The 25607-nt window shown below is 37.2% G+C and overlaps 1 protein-coding gene across 1 annotated transcript in view; it reads right to left on the bottom strand.

The window, feature by feature from the left end:
* PIAS1 (protein inhibitor of activated STAT 1) overlaps nt 1-25607 on the bottom strand; it is a 117376-nt gene that overhangs the window by 4413 nt on the left and 87356 nt on the right. The window contains exons 8-13 of the mRNA XM_040643060.1: nt 18652-18725; nt 8777-8937; nt 6943-7073; nt 5929-6109; nt 2040-2182; nt 212-249 (exon numbers count right to left, since the gene is read on the bottom strand). Of these exons, the coding sequence (XP_040498994.1) occupies nt 212-249; nt 2040-2182; nt 5929-6109; nt 6943-7073; nt 8777-8937; nt 18652-18725 (728 nt within the window). The remainder of the gene's footprint in view (nt 1-211; nt 250-2039; nt 2183-5928; nt 6110-6942; nt 7074-8776; nt 8938-18651; nt 18726-25607) is intronic.

A 25607-nucleotide genomic window follows, 5' to 3' on the forward strand; every position in this document is an offset into this window, starting at 1 on the left:
ACTGGGAACCTACAAATAGACCCTGTTCCTACTATATCTCAGACACAGTAGAAACAAGGGGATTTTTATTTACATTCTCAAAACCTTAACAATAACGAGTAGGGCTACTCTGAATTTCCTAAGCAATTTATCTTCTCTCTCAGCTACATATTATACTTATAAGTCTTTTAATGTGCAATTAAAACAACAGCATTTTTTTCATATAACATACCTGATTGTCTCCTGATAAGAAAGGAAAGAAATCTAATCCTGTGAGAAAAAAAATTATTTTAGTTTTGAAAAACGAAAGAAAAAACCCTCCCGAATGCCCCCAATACTCCAGAAACAAATAAAAATCTTAAAAGGCTAATTCTAAATTCATTCAGAATTTAAACAAGAAGAGTGGGGCTGAATGCTGTACGTCTCTCTCCCGTCTCTGGATTACCAAGGCTGAGGTCCAAGCTTTAGCCACGATTTGCCCTCCCTGTTACTCCATTGTGGGACCTGGGCCACTGCCGCCCTGCTGGATCCAACACTGATCCCTCACACTGACAGAGCACTTTCCACCAAATGTTCTCATCGACTCCTCTTAAGTAACACTTCAAACTACTCTCATTTACTCCTCACAAGCACCTGTGAGGTAGGTCAGTATTTCTGGCTGCATTTTGTGGGTGAGACGGTTTTAACGTCGAAGGAAGTTAAGCAAGCTGGAGCACAGATTTTCTTTCTCAAATTTGCCCGCTCGCCACTATCCGTACCAGATTCGAACTCAGAGACCTTCCAGTGGGGCGTGGGGGACGGAGAAGGTCTGAGGGGTGTCTGGTTGCTGGGGTGGTGCATTACAGAAGGACCAGCTCTAATTCCCGGCGGCCAGGGAGTCAAGGCAAGCTGCCCCTTCTAATTCCCACTCTCGTCCATATCACTCAATGTGTGACGTTATGAAGAACAAGAAAACCCAGGTGAATAAAATGCCATACTATGAGATCTCAACTTGGGGGAAAGGACAAGAAGCAGATGTTGTGAAAAATATAACAACACAGACATTGTGGGGATCCATGCACTACCTACACTAGAACAGATTATAACATGACGACCTGCAAGATGGAGAGCACTGTGGTTCCTGATAGTGAGATCTGGCAGTGGCCTAAGTGAGAAACACGGCTGCACTTAGCCACATGATGTGGGTATCGAAACTCAGTTCTTCAATCACGCTAGCCATGTTTCAAATGCTCAAAAGCCATATGTGGCTAATGGCCACTGTAAATCACAACATTTCCCTCATTGCAGAAAGTTCTGCTGGACAGAGCTCAAACAGGGTTTTCCCAACAACCACTAAGAATTTACTCAACTATCTCAGCTTCCGAGAATCTTTGCACCGGATTTTGGCCCCAGCTTTTTCTGTAGGGGAGGGATGGAGGAAAACTTCCATTTAACATTTTCTATTAAATTTTCTACAAGGAGCATATATAGCTTTTTGGAATAAAAATGTTCCTAGATATATACATTATTAAATTACGAAGATATAGGAGAACAACTAAGAATTTTCTGGTAATGTAAATGATTATTACCAACTCAACATTGTGCAGTGAGTACAATGACATTTCAAACTACTTTTAAAAAGAAGAATCAGGTTCACTGGAACAAAAATTAAAACTTTCCAATGTCTCAATTCAGCACGATTTTAAAGATAATACAACACAGTTACCCACAATGCCTGTTGCACTATACACGGCATTCAGGGAACAAAGAATAATTTTCATAAATATCAAAATTCAAAGCAACATACTGAAAGTCACCCCCAAACAACTTTCAGACTATTCTGAAGCTCATCGCATGACTTTCACCACTGGTAGTAAAACACTGGCTACTGATGAAGGTACAAGCAAGAAACTGGATCTCTATTTATTTATGACCACAGTATATAATTCTCCCAGTTCCCTAGGCCCAAGCCCCTGTTTTATCAATCTTTCCACTGTTTCTTAGACTCACCCGGAGGAAGACTATGTAGATGAAAGGTATTCATAATGCTATGTGACAACAGAGAAGAACTGGTGACTCACCTTGTAGGTCATAAGGCATGGGTGTCATGTGGAAAGGATGCCTGTAGTCTTGGATGAGGGATGTATTAATGTAGCTTGTGTCTACAGCAGGGAGGCTTGGGGTGCGGGACACTGGAGATGCTTGATGTGGAAGACTTAATATGCTAGAAGGAAAGGTTCGCATAATTTTCATGAGTTAGTTCAACTTTTAGGTTTAACAAAGGGACTGCATCTCACAAAATGAGTCCTAGTTTGTGCTGGAAATAAAAAGACAAGCAAAGCAAAATATAATTTAGATTATCATAATTACTAGGAAATAATCTGCATATACAGTAGTACTCTGCACGGGCTATAGGGAGAAACTGATGGGTGCAACGGTATATCCAACATTCATAAATCCCATGCTGTCTCATCTACACTTCTGGAATGCATGGCTGAGCCGCTTCAGTGAGAGATGAGCGAAAGGTATCTATAGCAGCTGAGATTCTGAAACCTTTCAAAAATAAGCACTGAGTGCTGTCTAGTAAAAAGTATAGGTACTTCCTCACAAAGAAAACATATATAGACGAGCGATGACGGTAGCAATCTAAGCAGTGGAATTAACAGCTGGCCCCCAGACTTGTAAGCTTTATGGAACACAGACAAGGAACTGTTTATCCTGGTATCCCTAATGCCCCGCACACTCTTCAGCACACTGTTTGCATACAAGGCCTGCTGAATGAACGAAGGCAGTGAGACAAGAAGAGATGCTCCAAAATGAACAGGTGGTGGAAAGGTTTTAAAGGAAGAACAGAACTGGGGGGGGGGGGACCAAAAAAAGGGATTCTGGAAGAACAGTGTGAACTGTTTAAGTAGCTGAGAAGTTAAATCTTTTTTTCTTTTTTAAAAAAGATTTATTTATTTATTTATTTATTCCAGAGAGAGTGCCTGAGTGAGCCAGCACAGGGGAGGGGCAGAGGGAGACAGAATCCCAAGCAGACTCTTGGCTGAGTGTGGAGCCCGAAGCAGCCTTGATCTCACGATCCCAACATCACAACCTCAGCCAAAACCAAGACTCGGATGCTGAACCCACTGCACTACTACCCAGGCATCCCTAAATCCTTTTTTTAACAAAAAAATTAAGTAAAAAGCAAAAAGGAGAAAGAAATGAAAAAGAAAAGGAGGAACTGAAATGATTTTGAAAAGAAAAAGAATTCTAATAGCCCTGAGTGCAAATATAAGGGTCATGTCCTATCCCAAACACAGAAGAGGCTAAAAGCCATGTAAGTTATGGAAAATAAAGAGAAAAGAAGGTATAAAGAGGCTCTTTTTTGCCTGTAAAACTTCATATACAGTACTTGGGTTTGGAGATGCAATTTCAATGGTGCAATCCAAGTTCAGAATATTTCAAAAGAGGCCAAGGCTGGATTTCTAGGAATAGAGTTCTAATTATGACCATCTACCACATTTTCATGAATGGAATATGAAGCATAAAATATACTCTCATCTGCCTCATAAAAATGTTTTGTCTAATGGAAACTTAATTAAACCTCTTACATCTATAAAAAGTACAATTTTCCATTAGCTGTCTCCTCTGACAATGCCTAAGGGATTACAAGACAGCAGAAAGCAGATGAAATACTAGCCTCTGAAAACATCTTGGTATACCAAACAGCAAAGGAAACTTCTGGATGAATATTAAACACTTGGTGGCTGAAGACAGCAAAATGTTTTACACTGACTCATGTTTGCCTCTAATTCCTAGCTGGCAACTTTCAATTTCGGGATAATATTCTGAAAATGCATTTCCACCTTGACACTGCACAATAACAAATACAATAGGCTTAGCTTTAGGTTTTTATTTACTGGCTCGTCATTATTGTAAAACGGCCACTGGTGTTGAATATGGCGTTATCCCTCTAAAAATGCCATCAACTTCCAGGCTGCTGGTTTTTATCTGAAAACAGAGAAAGATCTGACATTTGAAAATACTGTATCTGGGTTTACTTGGTCCCTGGGAAGCTGAGGAAGTAGTTAATGCATCTAATGTAATTTTCTAAACATAATAAACACAACTATTTTTGGGAAAACAGCAAAGCAAATACCCAAAGAACCGAAATATTAGATTTCTAAACACTCAAAAGTTTCTCTTAAGGAAAAATGTATAGTCACGAGAGCAAAATTACTGCCTAGTTCACATATCTATGTGACTACTATAAAGACTCTAGTGAGCAGAACCAACACATAATGGTGCGTGCATCTAACCCACAGCGTATTCATGCACCCAGAGATCGATGAAGTATCTTTTAATGTTGCAATTATGGCATTTAAAGAAATAATACAATAATATGTATTTGGTCACAGAACAGTTTGGAATCAAGATCCTATCGATATCTGTTCTAACTACACCAGCTTCTGGCAATTTGACTTTTCTTTTTATCCTACTCAGATTAATAAAAGAAGTCGGGGGTAGTAGCAAGGTCAGGCCTGCTGGGTAGCAGCCATCGAGGTAGGCTTTCATCGGAGGTAAATCTTCATAAAACAGAATTTAAAGTAGAATCAGTGTTTAGATAATTCATTTTTTTTTAGAATAATGATACTGCTATTAATGTCTTTATTGTTGTCTGATGTGTGCTAAGCTACTCTAGAATGAAAAGCACAAGCTGTGTAACAGGTTTGATTGTATTATGAAGATTCATGAAACAGTCCACGTTTCTAACAAGCGAGTTACATTTATCACCATTATGCTTTTACTGTCGCAACTTCACCTCTCAAGGAACTACAAATATTCTCAAATAGAAGATCTTTTATCTCATCAAACAGTCTCAAACTTGAAAATTATTCCAGTCTAAGCATGGAAATGCGTGCTCTTGGTCTGGGTGGTGTTAACTTTCCCTCTTGGACCTTGAAATCTTGCAACAATGCCTTCCGTGGGCCTTCCTTCCCTCACTTCACATTCTTTCCTCAAGTACTACCGTTTGCTGGAAGGAGATTTTCTGAAGAGCTCCTATGCGGTTCCAACAAGCTAGGCTACATCACTCTCCGGCTACATACCTAAAAAGGGGCACACCCACGTCTAGATTTACCTTTAGTGTGCTACCACCGTGCCTCAGCAAAACGTGACGTCTTTCTGTTGAGAAGCCCTGATGTGTCTCACGAGGCTGAGTCGATTTAAGAGTACAGCGAGTGCTAGCTACTTGTTTCACCGTCCTCCACAAAATGTTAAACCTTTAAGGTTAGGACCGTACTTACTCATTTTATCATCACCCATCTTAAGCACGGGCTGTTTTACGTAAAGTAGATAACGGTGTCTGCTAAACCGAACTGAGGTATAACCAAGGTCCATTATTACTGATATGAGACTAACGGGAAATACGGGAAATGAGTTTGCAAAACAGAAGGCATCGTGGCCTGCAACTTCAGTCTCTGACTTCTCTCACTGCCAACTTCATACACCCCCGGGCAGGTTGAAAGCATTCCTCTGGTCTTCCTCTGTTTTCTACTTGAAAGACTCAACTCAGGATTAATCTTAGAGCATACATTTCCAGTTTGAGTAAATGTTTTAAATCCTACGAGCGGCATGAAGATCACCTAAGAACTAATCAGACAGATGAGTTTTCTCAGTCCCTACTCCCGAATCAGACATGGGGGAGCAGGGGAGCAATGTGTGTTTTAATGAGTCCTCTGGGTGATTCTGCTGTACACCAAAGTTTGAGAACTACTGCACTATGATAAAACTATATCCAAGGGACTCCTTTAATGCATTATCCCAGCCCCTCAAGAGTATCACACACCTGGGGAAAATCCAACCTATTCTTTGATTACTACGTGAAGTTTTACAACCATGCATAATCATTTTATTTGACAGATCTTTTAAATCGTATTTGCAAAATTAACTTTCACAATGACTTTTCAAGGTCTCAGTACTTACCCTTTATTATTTAGTGGTGATGTGGGAGATAGGGAAGGACAGGTCCTCTTGGCAGACGGCTCTTCCTCCTCTTCATCAGATGAACTGTCTATGGTTAAGTCAATCACCTCTACTTTCTTATTTTTATTTGAGGACTGGTGGTGAGAAGCCACCTGATGCTCCAATGTGGAGCTCAAGCATCCTGTGTGGGAATGATCAAAACACAAGGCAAAAAAGACCTATGACACTTCTCTTATTTCCCTCAGTGTGCCTATGGATTAGTTTATCAATTACAGTTTAGACTTACAATATTGGGTGGCATCAGAGCATAATAGCTCTGGTTCCCAAGCTTAAAGCTACTATTTATTATTGGTTGTTAAAGGTTTGTTGCTGTTGTTTTTAAAGACAATTCCGAATTAGGGCAAAAAAATAAAAATGTATGTCTACTTCAGAATAAAAGTGGTTTGAGGGTAAGGACTATGTATTACATATGTACCTGGGATACTTAAGAAATGTATGGTAGCCTTTTTTTAGAAGTCTTAGCTTCTTTCCAGGAAAAACATACTAAAAACCAGAAAAATTACATAAATGAAGAAACATTCACTAATCTTTACCAAATCTCTTAAAAATTTAAAAGCAAACCATTTCAAAAGCATGACCTTACAAATGACTTACTAGATTATGTTGCTTTTACATCTTGTATCCCAAAATTTTAAAAGCTGGCAAAGTGAATTTAAAAGGAGTTCTCTACTACTTCTGAATATTTAATTAATAATTTAGTAAGAGTTATTGAGCTACCCATAAACTGCTGAGTTTTTCAGAAATGTATACTTCTTTAAAGGGCTTTTTTTTTTTTTTTTTTAAGTAATCTCTGCACCCAACATGAGGCTCAAACTCATGACCTCAAGATCCAGAGAGTCACATGCTCTGCGGACACAGCCAGTCAGGTGGCCCCAGAAATATGTTCTAATATTGAAAAGCAGGGCTATCCAACAGCAGGGAGACTGCCTACCCTTCTGGAAAATGAGCACTCACCATCAACTCCATTGTAAGAGGCAGAGACTTCCTGTACTTCCTTTTTTGATCTCATAGGTGCCCAAGAGCCATCCTCCTTAAACTGTATCTCATCGCAGTCTGTACAGTACTTTAGGATTTCCATAAACAAGCTACAAAAAACACACGGTCCTCTGAATATCACATTCTAAATGAAAAGACTACAAGTATTGCTGTTCAAAAAACATTCAGACCTCCTGTGTTTTGTACAAGCATAAACGAGAAAGAAGAAAGGAGAACAGACAAGTTGTATTTGTTCTCCAAATCGGGGCCCATTTTAGGGAAATATTACTTAGATTATGGTATCTTATACAAGGTACAATATATAACCATGAAAAATGGGGGTTTTCAAATATTTTTAATAATATGGGAAAATATTCACAGAAAGTGGGAAGAGGCCAAGAAAATAAAATTCTGTGTGTGAATGGTATATAAATAGCAGTTATTTCTGAGTAGGGACACCATGAGTATTTCTTTTTCTCCTTTATAAGATTCTTGTGCATAGTCCAAGCTGTCTACAATAAGCATAGTTTATTTAAGCAATACATACGAAAATATGTACTGAATGTTACATCCTGAAAAATATCATGCAGATATTAAGAAATGAGACTTGCAAAAATTGTGTAAAAGTGTCAAATTCTGAAATGAAACCAAAGGATAGAAAATATTAATACTGTAAAATTAAAAAATTAATTCTGTAAAAACAAAAATCAGAAAATACACCACAAAGCCCTTTTTTCCCTATGTTTTTCCATTTTTCTTTAAAGAGATACGTGTGCGTGCGCGCACATATATGGCTTTTAAAATAAAGAAAGAAAAGATCCCAATTAACGGAAGAGGGGATCTAAAGCTATATAATAAACAGTGTTGGTAAAATATTATTCAATTTAGATTTATTAGTGATCGCTGTCATTTCTGAACAATTAAACATAAAACATTTAAGTGACACATTTACTTTTTTCCCATGACTGGTCTGCCATCTTTCAAGTTCCAGGTAACACCGTATTGCTAAATGTATCCCCTTTCTAATGGTACATCTTCAGACTCCTGAGTTGTCTCAAATGCTATAGATAAGTTGCCCTAAGTGTTTTGCTGGCAAGTACAGGAACTATCAGGAAGATCCTTCTTTCCACAATTTATCTTTGTTCAGTGGCAAAAAGGACAAGGAAGGAGGCTAGAGGATTGGAGTACATTTACAGAAACACTCCAAGATGTCTGGAAGGACAGATAAAACACAGGAGTGTTTAAAACACACACACACACACACACACACAATTGTGATGCTGCAGGCAGAGGAAAGAGAGAACCCAAGAAAGCTGCTATAAGCATGCTGACCAGTTTCAGCAGCCCTTACGGTGGGGAATAGTATGATGAACCATGACTGAAGCACAAGAAAAATGTGCAGAAGCAGGCTACTTCTGCTGTACCCAATTTGGGTGAGCTTAAGTTAACCGGAGTTTCATAACGCTTTTACTCTTTCTCTGATATGGTCTGCATGGCTAGGGGTAGATGAGTTCACGTGAGGAATGGGTGTAAGCATACCCTGCTCAGAACCAGTGGTACTTCTACATGGTGAAAGTCAGGAGACACAGACGGTAACGCATGCACTTTCCAAACAGGAGGACTTCAACTTAAAAAGGAAAAATGTTCAATTACTTACTTAGAAAAGTACTGATTTCTAGAATCAGGAAATTCCTAAAAATATATTACTCAGAAAACAGAACCTGTAGAATTTTCATCCAAAACCTGATGGATAACAAATCCAAATAATAGATGGTCATTCCGAAGTATAAGGAAACACTTTAAATTGACATACCCATCAATAATAAGGTGTTCATACGGAGCCTTCTTATCACAGACAGGACAAACCCAGGTTGGTTTTTTCTCATTCATCTGAATATAAAGAGTTGCATCAAAACACTGCAGATGAGAGCATGTCAGGGCCCGGCATGGAATCGTCAGCCGCATTTTACCAAGCTTTAAAAGAGGGAGACAAAAGTAAATATTAGACAACTGTTATTCAATTTTTGATAAAAATCGCCTGAAACACAATGTGTATGTATTCTGACTTTAAGCATATTATCTTTACTTTTCATCAATATGGAAGAACATTAAACACATTTTCTATGAAACCTGCACGTTAAAAAATTATATTTCTTTAGATATTAAACACAGTGACTATGGAAAGTCTACAGCAAGGGTTATCCCCCCTCCCCCCCAAAGCTTACAGAACAGTTTTTGGGGAAAAGAACCATGAACTCCTTAAAATTATATGCAAAATTCTGCAAGTTTTTACATTTCCCCAGAGAGAGCACTTTCACCAATTTTTTTTTTTTTTAAGATTTTAAAAATTTATTCACTTGAGAGTGTGGGTAGAAGGGCAGAGGGAGAGGGAGAAGCAGATTCCCTGCTCAGCAGGGAGTCCAACCCAGGGCTCAATCCCAGGACCCCAGGATCACAGCCTGAGCTAAAGGCAGACGCTTAACTAACTGAGCCACCCAGGCAGCCCCACCAAATTCTTACAGTCGTCTCTGATCCAAAAAAGTTAAGAACCACTTTACTAGGGCTTTGGGATATGGAAAAAGAATGTCTCATTAAATACTGCAGGATACAGACATAAAGATATCCAACCTGATCTCTGAATGAGAGTAGTTCACATGTCAAAACGGAACGAAAGGCAACCATTCCCTAGGATGTTAAAAATGGCCGCTCTGAGAAGGAAATCGTAGGTGTGCGCTCTGTTCTTGTCCCGTCACCGGGCACTATCGCAGACAACGCAGCAACAGGCCTAGACCTCTAGGACCCCCACCATGTCATGAGACTTTCTCTTCTTGCCTTGCAAATGTTGCTTAAGCTGAGGTTACGTAGAGTCTGTCCTATGAAAAATGAAGCCTACTCCATCCGGTTCCTGAGCTGCTAGCTTGGGCCCAGGGCACGGATGCTGCACTGAGAGCTGTCACATCACAGCCTCTTCCCTGGAGGCCACTCACAGGGCACAGCTGGGTAACCACTGTGGGGCCCGCCTGGAGCCAACAGTGGCCATGCAGGAGAGAAGTTATCTACTTTCAATAACCACACTGTTTGCTAACCAGGAAAAGACTTCCCACATATTTGCAAGCGTGGAAAACATAATGGCTTGAAAAGGATAGGAGTTAAATGAGGAAAGAAAGAGGAAAAGGACTTTGGCTTAGAAGAATTTCAGGGAAATGTGCAATTTCCTAGGAAGTCTACCAAGGAAATTAACTGTCATTTGTGGCCCTAAATTATTGTTCTGGGACCAGTGATTTACTGTGCCTCTAGGAAAGGCACTTAACCTTTCTGGGCCTCTTTTTCTATCTCCAAAGTAACACTGTTTCCTTCTTACTTCAACAGGATGTAGTGATGAAGAACAAAACAGAACCCAGGCTGTACTATAAGCTTATGAGAAGGGAGCAGTGCCAGCTTACAGTGTCAGAAGTATGGACAGAGCCAACAGACAGCTCCCTTCTCTCTGTGCGTGCCCAACTCCACCCCGTGCATGACTCTGTACTACTCGTTTATGCAGGTGTCCCCTCCTACTAGAAATACATCAGCCTCCATTCCTTACCCCTGGCACTTGGAAACGTATGTGCTCTACAGCAGGAAGATGGCCATGTGTGTGGACTGATAAAGGTTGGCTGTGCTTCACTGAGCAGCTCGAGGAGGGACTACTCACGGAGAGCCCGTGGGGGCTGCACGCAGTACTTTACGAGGCAGGCCAGAGTATGGAGATAGACTACCTAGGTTTGAATCCTGGCCCCACTACTTACTGGGGGAATCCCGAATCTCATTTAGTCTCCCTGAGCCTCAGCTTTGTAAAATGGGAATAAAAATACCATCTACATCATAAGACTGTGGGATTTAAATTATGTTATGTTTATTGTATACTACCTGACATACAGTAAGTGCTCAATATACGTCACCCATTATAATTACAGTACAGAAACACTATCTGCTTCAAATCACTTTGTGAACTAATGGGAGACACACCCATATCTCAGCTCGGTTGTTCTTCTATTCTGTGCTCACATAAGATTAAACAACTCTTTACTCCCCTCTACTCACCTATTACTCAATTTTTATGATCTGATTTATAAGCAACCTGATGAAAAGGCAAAAAAGAACAAACTAATTCTTGTAACAGAAGAATCACCAAGACATGTTGCATTAGTCCAGAAACATTTTCCAAATAATGATCTGCTTGGTGGTGCTAAATTAAATTTTTATATCTTAAAGCAGACCTTAACTTACCTGTGAAGTACAAATTGCAACTAAGCAGGTATTTTTCCTAAGGCTTACATACAAAGTAGAGAAATTGCAGACTGGAAAATCCTAGACAGATACAGTAATCGTAGACAAAGTCCACGTACTGCAGAATTAGTAGGTCACTTTGGATAGTTTTAATATTAAGACAGTGCATAAAAAGGTAAGACATAAAGCCAGCTTCAGAATCCAAGCCACAGGCTGCAGAACTTACACTATGAAAAGCAGTTTCTCTAAACAATCACCTCACAGACTGTCCTCCCTCTAATCCTCACTTGTCAGCTCATCTTTTTCGGGAGAGAGTTACTCTGAAGCCCTTATCATCAGTCACTATGACAAATTTACCCAGAGTCTTTAAGGTACACTGCTACGTGAACAATGCAGGAAAGACATTTATAAATGGGTATAGAAAAGGAAAAGTTCACTTCCACATGCACTGTTTATTAGCTGTCACAGAAATGCTTTGCTTCAAAGAATCACTAAGTATTATGTGGTAATACTCTTCATATTTCTGATATTAAAAACATTCTCTAAATGCTCAACACTTATCTACAAATGGACACTGAATTCTCTAACATGGTATCAGGAGAAAAGCAGAGTTTCAAACAGTATCTTCATCTTATAATCATAAATTCCCTCTTTTCCTTTACAGTACATGTGGATATTTACATCATTTGCAAATAAACACTCTGAAAACAGCCCCGAAACAAGTCTTCCAATGCCACTAACCTTACTATAACATATAATAGTACTATTTAGTAACTGAGGATGCTGCTGGAGAAAATACCCTACCTAGATATGTTTAAACTAGCTAATAACAAAAGGAACCTAAAAAGTCAATAGTATGTATTTTTTTCCTTGTTTTTAAAAAGAAAGGAATAGTGATATCAAGAATAATTCCACAACTTCTTCATTATCATCAATATTTCATAAATAAATTTTCAAGGAATTTTTTTTCTTCTATCAATTCCAAGTCATTTGTATTGAAATTCATAGGTCTGGGGAATAAATATCTCACAAAGTAGGTTCTCAAACATTCTTCCAGCTTTTTTTTTTTTTTTTTTTTTAAGATTTATTTATTTTAGAGAAGGAGAGAGAGCACAAGCAGGGGGAGGAGAGGAAAGATGATCTCAAGCAGACCCCCCACTGAGCGTGAAGCCGATGCAGGGATGCAGGGATGCAGGGACGTGGATCTCATAACCCCAAGATCGTGACCTGAGCCGAAACCAAGAGTCAGATGCTCAACCAACTGAGCCACCCAGGCGCCCCTCTTTCAGCTGTATTTTTAATAAATCAGAACTAAAAAATTCCCAAAGAGCAAAAACATTTCTAATTATTTTCATTGCCCTTAGCTAAATGGCACACAAACAACAGAAACTCATTTATTTTGAGCTGTGTATATCAAAACTAGGGCAATTCAAATGCACAGACGTCATATTTACATATTTCAAAGGGAACAAATCTCTTTTATTATTCTATAAATTTGATATATAGATGAGCTGTCATTACCAAGTTTTACTTTTTGGAATAAAAACATACCTAAAATATATCGTCTTGATGTTCCAGGATAATTGTAAAGGGATTTTCCCTTTAGCCAAATAGAAATCTATAAAAGTATTATAATTATGGATTATATTTACGTATGTCGTTTTTTTCTATAATCTGAATTTTAAAAGCAGATGTCAATTTGAAATGAGCTGCTAAAGCCATTGCAACTAAAAAGGGAGGAAACAGGCGATACGGTAAGAAACATTAAAATGACCCACGAAATAAAGAGGTGTGAGAAGCAAAACATAATTAACATTTTCTAATAAGATAAAGATCACCTGAACTATAAAATTCAAAAGTACTTCTAGAAGTAAAAGCATCAAGATTTATATTATGGTGCTTATTTATATGAACAATTGCTTCATCTAATGATGTAAACATCACATATATTAGAACTGTAAACACTTTTAAAAGGAAATTGAAGAAAAACAAGACTTCTTCCAGTGATTATGGAAAATGAAGCTTCTGTACTTTTCTAAATTTCTCATAGTCTCTGAACTGGTATTTTATAATGGAATGGGATGGCAAGAAATCACATGGAGGAGGAAAATACATAAATAGGGGCCTGGGGGAAGGAGGGCAGAATAAGTAAGATATCTTTTTTTTTTTAATCTTTGTCTTCTCCCTACCTTCCACTTACATGGTTTGTGAGCTATTTTCCTAAATGTTAAAAAAAAAATGCCAGCTTCCTTTGCACCATAATCTGTTACAACGTTTATCTGGTTGGGTGGCTCAGGGGGTTAAGCATCTGCCCTCAGCTCAGGTCTTGATCCCAGGGTCCTGGATGGAGCCCTGCACTGGGTTCCCTGCTCAGCGGGGAGTCTGCTTCTCCCTCCCCCCTGCTCGTGCGCGCTCTCTCTCTCCCTCTCTCTTTCTCTCGAAAAAACAAAACCTTAAAAACAAAAAATTTATCCATGACTCTATCGCCTATATTTTTTATTGTGGTAAAAAAAACATGTAACATTAAATTTTTCACCGTAACCATTTTCAAGCATGCGATTCAGTAGTGTTAAGTATGTTCACATTATTGTGTAAGAGATTTCTCAAGCTTTTTCATCTGGTAACGCTGAGACTTGATACCCACTAACACTAATTCCCCCCCCCCCCCCCGTTCTTGGTAACCACCTTTTATTTTCTGTTTCTACAATTCTGACCGCTTTAGCCACTTCTTATGAGCGGAATCCTAGTGTTTGTGTTTTCGTGACTGGCTTATTTGCTCATCAAAAATTATTTAGAGATTCATCCATGTGGTAGCATATGACAGGGTTTTCTTCTTTTTAAATGGTGTAGAGTATTCCACTGCATGTATTTACATTTTCTTTATCCATTCGTCACCCGATATACATTTGGATTGCTTCTACCTCTTGGCTATCGTGAATGCTGTAATGAACACGGGTGTGCAAATTTTCTCTCTGAGATCCTGCTTTTGAATTCCTCTGGCTATATATCCAGAAGAAGAATTGCTGGATCATATGGTGAACCAATTTTTATTTTTTTGGAGAAACTTCCACACTGTTTGGCACAATGACTGCAGCATATTATATTCCCACCAACAGGGCACAAGGGTTCCGGTGTCTCTGCATCCTCACCAACACCTGATACCTTTTGTTTCTTTTGACGGTGGCCATTCTGATGGGTATGAAGTGATAACCCATGTGGCTTTGATTTGTATTTCCTTAGTCATCAGCGATGTAGAACATCTTTCCATGTTTGTTGGCCACCTGTAAATCATCTTTGGAAAAATGTCTATTGAAGTCCTTTGCCTGTTTTTAATCAGGTTGTTTATTATTGTTGTTGTTGAGTTGGAGAAGCTTCTTATATTGTTAATACCTCATCAGATACATGATTTGCAATGATCTTCTCCCATGCCATAGGCTGTCTTTTCACTCTCTCTGGATTTCTTTTTTTTTTAAACATGCAGAAGTTTTTAAGTTTGGTGTAGTCCATTTGTCTATTTTTGCTTTTGTTGCCTATGCTTTTGGTGTTATATCCAAGAAATCATAGTGAAATTCAATGAACCTATTCCCCCTTCATTTTCGAGGAGTTAAAAAGTTTAAGGTCTTATATTTTTAGGTCTTTAATTCATTTTGAGTTCTTTTTTGCATGGGGTATAAAGTAAGGGCCCAACTTCCTTATTTTACACGTGCGTATCTAGTTTCCTCAACACCATTTGTTGAAGAGACTGTCTTTTCCCCCTTGTGTAGTCTTGACACCCTTGTTGCAAGGTAACTTGGCCCATAAATGCAAGAGTTTGTTTCTAGGTTCTCTATTCTGGTTCCATTAGTCTACATTATCTATCTTTATGTCCGTACCACACCATCTTAATTATGTTTTGAAATCAGGGAATGTGAGGGCTCAAACTTGTTCTCTTTAAAATATTGTTTTTGGCTCTTTGGGGTCCTGTGAGATTCCACAGGAATTTTAGGACTTTTTTTTCTATTTCTGCAAAAAATGCCACTGGGATTCTGATAGGGACTGCACTGAATCTGTAAATCACTTTGGGTAGTATAGATATTTTAATAATATTCAGCCTCCCAATCCATGAACCTGGAATATCCTTCCATTTATTTATGTCTTTAATTTCTTTCAGATATGTTTTATAGTTTTCAGCGTGCAAATCTTTTGTTTCCTTGGTTAAGGTTATTCCTGAGTATTTTTTTCTTTTTGATGCTATTGTAAATAGGACTATTTTCTTAGTTTCCATTCTGGATTGTTTATTGTTAGTGTTTAGAAACACAACTAAATTTGTATTTTGATTTTGTATCCTGCAACTCTGGTGATTTTGTTTTTTGTGGAATCTTTAGGGTTTTCTACATAAAAGATCATAACATCTATAAACACAGATCATTTACCTCCTTTCCAATTTGTATGTCTTATTTCTTTTTCTTATGTAATTGCTTTGGCCAGCATTTCCAGCACTGTGCTGAATAGTATGGTGAGGGTGGGCATTCTTGTTTTGTTGAGTATCATGTTAGCTGTCAGCTTTTTATATATGGCTTTTATTATGTTGTAGAAGCTTCCTTCTAATTCCTAGTTAGTTGAGTGTTTTTATGATGAAAGGGTATTGAACTTTGCAAAATGCGTTTTCTGGATCCATTCAAATAATCATGTGGTTTTTGTTCTTCGTTTTGGTAATGTGGTGTATTATACTGGTTTTTTTTTTTAAGATTTTATTTACTTGAGAGACAGAGAGTGTGTGTGAACAGTGTGGAGGGGTACAGGGAGAGGGAGAAGCAGACTCCCCGCTGAGCAGGGAGCCCGATGTTGGGCTGGATCCCAGGACCAGGAGATCATGACCTGAGCCCAAGGCAGATGCTTAACCAACTGAGCCACCCAGCTGCCCCACATTGACTTTTTGTATGCTGAACCATCTTTACATTCCAGCTACAAATCCCACTTGGTCATGGTGTGTGATTTTTTTTAGTGGTTTGGTTTTGTCTGGTTTGGGGATCAGGGTAATGCTGGCTTCAGAGAATGAGTTTGAGAGTATTCCCTGCTCTTCAATTCTTTGGAAGAGTTTGAAAGTGATTGATGTTAAATGTACTTTAAACATTCGGTAAGATGCTCTGGTGAAGCCATGGGGTGCTGGGCTTTTCTTTGTTGGGAGGTTTTCCATTGGTGCTTCAATTTCCTCACTACATATAGGTTTGTTCAGATTTCTTATTTCTTCATGATTCGGTTTTGGTAGGTTGTATGTTTCCAGGAATTCATCTATTTCTTCTAAGTTATCCAGTTTGTTGGCATACAATTGTTCACAGTAGTCTCTTATAATCCTTTTTATTTCTGTTACATCAGTTCACCAGTTGTAGTTATCTTCTCTTTCATTTCTAATTTTAGCTATTGGAATCTCCCCTCTTTTTTTCTTAGTCTAGCTAAGGGTTTGTCAATCTTGTTGATCTTTTTGAAAAACCAACTCTTGGTCTCATTAGTTTTTTTCTATTGTTTTTCTATTCTCTGTTTCATTTATCTCTGTGCTAATCTTTGCTATTTCCTTCCTTCTGCTGACTTTGGGTTTAGTTTGTTTTTCTTTTTGTAGCATCTTGAGGCATAACATTAGGTTGTTCATTTGAGATCGTTCTTCTTTTTAAATATAAGTACTGACTGCTACAAACTTCCCTCTTCCTACTGCTTTTGCTGCATCCCGTTAAGTTTTGGTGTATTGTGTGTTCATTTTCATTTGTCTCCAGAAATTTTCTAAATTCCCTGTGACGACTTCTTTGACTGTTTAAGAGTGTGTTGTTTAATTTCCACCTATTTGTGGATTTTCCTGTTTTCCTTCTGCTGCTGATTTCTCGTTTCATCCACTGTGGTCAAAGAAGATACTCTGTATAACTTAAACTTGTTAAGGCTTGTTTTGTGGCCTAACACATGGTCTATACTGAAGAATGTTCTGTGGGTTACACATTGAGAAGAATGTGTAATCCGCTGCTGTTGGGCAGAGTATGTATCTTGTAAGGTCCAATTAGTCTATAATGTTTAAGTCCTCTGCTTCTTTAGTGACTTTCTGTCTGGTTATTCTATTCATAATTGAAAGTGGGGTATCAAGTCTTCTACTATTATTGTGTTGCTTTTCTATTTCTCCTTTCAGTTCCGTCAATGATTGCATCATGTATTTGGGAAAGAATTTTAATAACATTAAAAAGTCTGGAATCAAAATATTTTTCCTAAGAAAAAGATTGGCTATTGTAAGGAATAAAAAGATAGAAGGATAAATACAGAATGATAGGATTTGGGGCGTTTTATTAATTCCATTGTATTTCTGTAATTTTATAAAAGCCTAATAATGAATAGGGGTTCCCTTAGCAGTATTATAAAACAAAAAAAAGTTTTTTTAAGAGCTACATGAAATACAGTATTATAAACTAATTCGTGAGCTAATGACTTTTTCATCTTGTGCTTGAAGTTTTATAAATCATAAAAGACTAAGATGTAGGCAAATAAAATTTAGTTTCTGTTTAAATTATTTAAGAATACAATAGCTTCACCTTCATCTGAGATCAGTAGGATTTCAATATTAGAAGCTTTCAATATCAGGCCTGCCTGAACAATCCAGGCAAATCAGGAAACAGCTGTGTCCTCTTATTCTTCATACTTTCTCCCCAATTTACATATGATTAATTTGATTAATTATAGAACAAAAGGTAATTAAAATGTCAAAGTAATTTACTCCTAGTTTTTCACATATTTTTGTATGAAAGCCACATTCAATTACCACTCCTACAACTGGAAGACCTAACATCAAACTGGTTAAGAACTAAATCTTAACACATTTTTTGGTGAAACTTTTTCACAAGTTTAATCATCTGGTAGGTTTTGGGCCTTATATTCATTTTGTACAAATGATTGATTTTGACCTCATTTTCTAGTTTAAAAATATTTCTAGGTTATTTTTATATGCATAACCAATTCAGTTATTCAGGCTAAACAGAACAGTTTTTAATTGGTGAATTCTTACAATGTAGTCATTGTTGGCAAAATGGTTAAACTGAATGTGTGGGTAAATCATGGCTAGATTTCTATTCAAAAGGATACTATTTTTAAAAATGCAATTTTAATAAATATACCAAGATAATACCCATTCCTTATTTGAAGACTTTACATTTGAGTCTGAGAGATAATCATTAATCACAAGCAATATTTAAACACAGCTTACTAAGAGTAGAAAATTTTTAGACACTTAAAAATTCAGTTAGATTCCAAATCCTACGAATAAGTAATAATGTCTCTCTACTGCTCAGAAACTGTGACAAAGCTGGGCATATTTCAAAAGTAAACATCGTTTTGCAAATACTGGAAATACTTCATAAAAGGAGAAAAATTTATGTTGAATCTTCTGGAAAGCAAGTATTAGTTAACACTTACTGGACATAGTAGAGAAACCCTTAGGCTGGTTGTAGCTATTTCACTGTCTGGATCCGCAGTCAATTTCTCTTTAACTGACATTCATTGAAGAGAAAACAAACAAACAGAACATGTTTATTAAAGATACATCAGTTATGCAACATAAGAAAAAGAACAAGGAACTTAAAATAAGGAAGCTTAAAAAAAATCAACTCAAAAATAATCCGCTTATTTCCAATTAACTGAATAGAAAGAGAAAAACAATTACATGGTTTATAATTTCTATCATAAGCAAAAGAAGAAAAACAACCATATATCTATAGACTGACTATATTTCCTGTAAGCTTCCTATTTCTCATCCATGGAACAAAAACTGCATTGCAGTAACATAAAGGAAATTTCTATAGTAAGCTGACATATTCAACTAACGGCAGAACCTTTTCCTTTTCTAAGAAACTGAATAAAGTTTTTCTTTCTTTTAAACTATGACCAATATTTTTATGCCAATATTATTTTTAAAGAAATTAATCAATACTGACTATAAAACTAACATAAATTTTTCCAAAGCTCAGATAATAAAATATATTAGTATATTTTATATGTTAGTACATTAATTCTATTTTTCTATTAATTCCATTTTTTAATTATGAAAATACATTAATTCTATTTTCAAATTCTGAGAAGAAATAAAGTTCAACTACTTTTTCCCATATAATTGAGTTTTATATTTATTTATCCATAAACTAATTATACTATCTTAGAGAAGTCAATCCTCCTCTCTGCACTTAATTTTGCTTCTAGCAAAATAAGAACCCACACTAGATAATCTCTAAATCTTTTCAGCTCAAACCTCCTGTGGTTCTTAAGAGTGAAGCACTAGTAATAATGGCTATTCTGTTACTTTCTGTCAGTTTCATGTAACAAGGACCTATATACACTTACTTCTCTGGAATCCCGAGGCATATGTTACTTCTGAAAACCTTAATTAAACAACACTGAAGTGAGACTGGAAATGCCTAAATACAATACTCCAATAATTTTAGAAATTGTTCCACAGTGCCTTTGAAGTCTGTGTAAAGCGGGGCCCAAGCACAGCGGCTGTGTACATAGTCAATCACAGAATTTCAGAGCTGTGGCACAACTAAGTGCAACCAGAGAGTTAATATTATATATATTATATACAGAATTAAGAAAATGGGGAGCAGAAAGGTATGCAGATAAGGAAGAATGATTTCAGAGTAGATGTCTGCTGTGCTGAGAATTAAGAGTCCCACATTTACTAAACATGGCAATCATTGTAATCTGGATTTTTTTTTTTTAGATGGTCCACATTTTATTTTACTTATTTTTTAAAGTTTTATTTATTTAAGTAATCTCTACATCCAACGTGGGGCTTGAACTCACAACCCTGAGATCAAGACTCATGTTCTTTCTCTGACTGAGCCAGCCAGGTGCCCCAAGATGGTCCACATTTTAGATATTCTGTCTCCATAAATTAGTGAATCTCAACTGTGATACACACATCAGAACTACCTACAGTGTTTTCTAACTTATAATTGCTCACTGAATCAGAATGGGGAAAAGAGACACCAAGGGGTCGTTTTTTAAAAGCTCCAGATGTGATTCTGATGCCAGAGTAAAAAGTCATTTTCATTTGGCCTGGAAATTCCAAATGTCTGAAATCTACAGAATTCATAGGCTGCCTCTCACACCTGAAAAGGCATAAAACCCCTGGGTTTTAGTTTGGAAAATACAATTACCACATCACTTATGCTATAGAGATCATATGTAAATTATGGAAAGTATACCTGTGTCATTATATAGACCCAATCTTAGTCAATCCTTTCTTAAAAAGATACATTTAACAAATAGTATCTTCTAACGGTAACAAATAATCAACATACAATATAAACATGCAAACAGAACTATATTGTGATTACTAAACATTCTGCATACCTTCACCTCCCTACACACAGCAATGGGAACAGTTAGGACTTTATCTATTTAAACTTCCACCTAAATGAAGGAATACCACAGACCATAATATCAACGTTATGCAAAACAAAGTTCAGTGGTTAGTACTTCCCAAAGAAATTGAAACAAGAGAGGCAACCTGAAGTAGTGGTTATGAATACAGCATTTAGAACCAGCCTAACTTAGAATCCAGACGTCAGCAAAGTCATGAGACTAACAGCACCTAATAGCAATGTTCTAAGGATCAAATGAATGAATGCACATAAAATGCTTTAAAATAACCTAATATTATATTCAATAAATACTAGCTACTGCTACTTAAAATGTGACTTGTATGTTCACTTTCTCTAAGAGATGGCAAAATTTTCTCAAATTATTTTAGAATCAGCTTGTCAATTTCTATTTAAAAAAAAAAAGCTTTGCCTTTTGCCTTTGCCATTATGGGTTCAATCTTAGTCAATCCTTTCAGGTAAAGATAACTTTTAAAGATCCTACTAGGACCTTGATTGGATTGAATTTAATCTACAGGTCAATTTGGAGAGAACTGACATTTCTCCCATAAGAATACTGAGTGCTCTGATCTATTAACATGATCTATCTCCCCATTATTATTCAAGTCTTATTTTAATTTCTCTTAGCATTGTTTTGAAGTTTTCAGCATACACATATTACACAAATTTTGTGGGACATATCCCTAAGTCTTTCATATTTCTGGATGTTATAGTAAATTGTTTTTTTGAATTTCACTTTCCAGTTGTTCGGTGCTAATAGAAATACAATTGATATTTATAAATTAACTGTGTATTCTGCAACCTTGCTAAATTCATGCACTAGCTGTAGTAGCTTTTTAATAGACTCTTTGGGTTTTTCCCTACATAGACAATGAAGTCATCTTCAAATAAAGACAGTAATTATTTATTCATTTCTAATCTGTATGTTTCTTTTTTCTTGCCTTATTGTGCTGGCTAGATCTCAAGGACAAGGCTGAACAGAAATATTAAGAGCAGATATTCTTGCCTTTTTCTCCAGTCTAAGGGAGAAAGCATTTGAGTTTCTCACTACTAACTATAATATTAGCTAAAGGCTTTTTTGTAAATATCATTTATTACGCTGAAACAGTTCCTTTCTCTTCTACTTTGCTGAGAGTTTTAACATGAATGGATATTGAAGTTTGACCAGATGTTTCTTCTACACCTATTGAGATGATCATATGATTTGTTCTTTTTTTTTTTTTTTTTGGTTTGCTGAGAAGATGAATTATACTGATTTATTTTCAGACATATTGTATGAACCTAATATTCTTGGAATAAACTCTATTTGGTTTCTATGGATTATCTTTTTTTATTTTAAGTATAGTTGACATACTTTATCATCTTCTTATATATTAACTTAGAATTGTTGACTTAGTCAAAACAATTCTGAAAAACAAAGTTGGAAGAGTCTACCTGACTTCAAGACTTAATAGCAAGCTACAGTAATCAAGACTGTTGTACTGCCGTAAGAACAGACATATAGGTCAATGAAAAATAACAGTCCAGAAATATATTCTACATCTATGGTGAATTAGTTTTTGAAAGATAATTAAATAGAGAGAAAGACAGTCTTTCCAACAAATGCTGGAACAGTTGGATATCTATATGAGGAGAATGAATCTCTTTAACCTCACCTTGCATCATATACAAAATTAGCTTAAAATGAACTACAGAACTAAATCTAAGAGCTAAAAAGTTAACACCTCTAGGGAAAAAAAATGTTTGTGACCTTGGGTTAGGCAAAGACTTCACAGTATACAAAAAGTACAAACTATGAAAAGAAACGGGGAAAAGATTTGGACACTGCATCAAAGAAGCTATAAGGATACCAAATAAGCACGTGACCTCATTAGTGATTAGGAAAATGCAAATTAAAATCATAATGAGATACTACTAAACACTGACCAGAATAGCCAAAAATCAAAGCAGCCTGACAATACTGAGCACTACTAGTGAGGATGGAGAAAAACTCGAAATCACATACATCACTGGCAGGAATACACAAATGGCGTATATACGTTTTAAAAGAAACTGCCAATCTGTTTTCCATTACGCATCTCATGTGACCCAGCTATCCAAGTCCTAAATATTTACCCAGGAGAAATAAAAACATATGCCTACAAAACTGGGATATCCACATGCAAAATGTAAAATTTTTAGCAGTTTTACTTGTGATAATGCAAAACTGGAAAGAACCTAACTGTCCACAAACCGATAAATGGATAAACAAATGATGGTACAGATAAATGGAGCACTACTCAGTAATAAAGAAGAACAAACTCCATGGACGAGCCTTCAAAAGCACTTACTAAGTTAAAGAAACCAAATGCAAAAAGCTACATGCTGCAGGACACTTCAAATATCTGACATTTTAGAAAAGACAAAAACTACACAGACAGAAATCACATCAATGGTTACAGGAACTGTGACTAAGGGGATGAGATGAACTGCAAGAGGCCACAGGGGAACTTTCTGGGATGAAGATGTTCCACATTTTGATTGTGGCAGTGGTTCATAATTCCATGCACCTGTAAAATTCATCCAACTATACAATTAAAAAGGTGAACTTTTACTTTCTGTAAACTATACTTCAAAAAACATAACCAAAAGAAAGAAGAGAAAGGGGGGAGAATCACCATGCTAAATTTAATCACAAGAACGTGAGTTCTTACTTGGAAAGTAAGCAAATACTTATAATGTGTGGGCAAGGGAGTGAAAAATAAAGACAAGTCATAATATTTACCCTGCAACATCAACCAACGTGTGGGAAGTCTTCCGGGAATTAAAGTTTTCCTGTGTCACTGTGAGTGCAGTGGTAACAGTATTTTATAATATGACCTATAATAAAGTTACAGCAAGCCACATTTAATCTTTTAAAAAATCTCTATTGTCATGACCTATGAGAGTTAGCCACTCATCAGTCACACGTGGCTATATTTAAATTTAAATTAAATATAACTTAAAATTCAGTACCTCAGTTGCACTGGCCACATTTCAGAGCTCACATGTTGCTGGTAGCTACCACACGGGACAGTGCGATTGAACAACATTCCCATCATCACAGATTTCTCTATTTCTGCTGCTTTAGGGTTGTTTTTTTTTTTTTAATAATTTCTATTATTCCTTAATATCAGATTATCTTATAGTCATCCTTTTAGGACTTTAAGGCTTGAAACACCTGAGCATATTAAGGCCAATACTTCATTTTATAGGCAAGGAAACAGAGACACAGAGACCAGATTTTTATTCTACATGTCTTTTAATTGGTTTAACCCTCAACAAAAATCTGAGGACCTACTATGCGTCAGGAACTGTGCACTAGGTATTCAAAGATAAATAAGATTAAATTCATGCGTCAGGAACTGTGCACTAGGAATTCAAAGATAAATAAGATTAAATTCCTGCCCAGAGGAACTCAGAGTCTAGTAGAGAGTAAAGACGCTCAGTGGGATCATCTCTAATGTGCTCTAATGCAAATGTGTGCAGGAAGCTAGCTGAAAGTCAACTCACCTACTCTGGGGGTTCTGAGATGCCTCCTGGAAAAAGTGAAACATGGAGGGTAACTGGAGTCAGGCAAAGAAGAGCAAAGTTCGGAGGCACAGAGAACAATACCAGCAGAGCAGTGCATAGAAGAAAAGAATTCCGCATTTATGGACTATAAAGTGTAAGAAGAAGGGTGAATACAGATGGCCCTGGGAAGCAGGAAGCAGGTGGCACTCCATGGAAAGCTGCATCTGCATGCTAACAAAGCTGGAGTTTTTACTTCACCGATGTTAAGAAGCTATGGATTCCAAGGGAATGGTAAGATCAGATCTGTACTCGTCATTTAGGTTGCTACCAGGAGAGAGAGATGAAGAGGGGCCAAGAATGAAGAGGGATATATTACTTAAGAATAGGTTTTTTAGGGGCGCCTGGGTGGCACAGCGGTTAAGCGTCTGCCTTCGGCTCAGGGAGTGATCCCGGCGTTATGGGATCGAGCCCCACGTCAGGCTCCTCCGCTATGAGCCTGCTTCTTCCTCTCCCACTCCCCCTGCTTGTGTTCCCTCTCTCGCTGGCTGTCTCTATCTCTGTCAAATAAATAAATAAAATCTTTAAAAAAAAAAAAAAGAATAGGTTTTTTAAATAAAGGTTTTTTAAATAAAGTTTTAAATAAAGACTATGAGAGCTTAAACAAGGGCCGCGATAGTAGGGAGAGAGAGAAGACGGATTTGAGAAATATTCAGGGTGGAAGTTTGATAGGATTCGGTGAGTTTGGTTTTAAATACCTGAATCTGAGGAACCAGTGGAATGTTTTGGTGAAGGCAGTTAGCTAGCTATACATATCTATACTTGAAATTCAGGGGAAGGGGTGGGATGAAGGTATGTATTTGGGAGTTGGTGCTAACTTAAACTGTTAAGACTAGATGTGATTATCTCTAGGTAAAGTATGCAGAAAAGTGGACCAGGGATGACACCCCAGGGAAAACAAACATTTAGGATGCTGCCCTTAAGATAATCCACTGAAGGCAAGTACTTGAGAAGAAACAGAGAAGAGACTTTCAAGGAGAAAGTGGATGGTAGGAAATGCAGCAAAAATATCTAAGATGAAACTGGAAAGAAAGTTTATTTATTTAATTAAAGATTGTATTTATTTATTCGACAGAGATAGAGACAGCCAGCGAGAGAGGGAACACAGCAGGGGGAGTGGGAGAGGAAGAAGCAGGCTCCCAGCGGAGGAGCCCGATGTGGGGCTCGATCCCATAACGCCGGGATCACGCCCTGAGCCAAAGGCAGACGCTTAACGACTGCGCCACCCAGGCGCCCCTGGAAAGAAAGTTTAAATTTGGCAATCAGACTGTCACTAGTGACATCTGCGGAATGACAGGAGTTCAAGGAGCACAACAGGTTGCAGTGAGGAGGTGGACAGCAAGTGCAGACCACTCCTTGAAGAAGCAGGATGAGGACAACAGGAGGAACACAGAGCTCTATCTA

The sequence above is a fragment of the Ursus maritimus genome, unplaced genomic scaffold, assembly GCF_017311325.1.
Source record: "Ursus maritimus isolate PB19 unplaced genomic scaffold, ASM1731132v1 scaffold_27, whole genome shotgun sequence".
Classification (NCBI taxonomy): domain Eukaryota; kingdom Metazoa; phylum Chordata; class Mammalia; order Carnivora; family Ursidae; genus Ursus; species Ursus maritimus.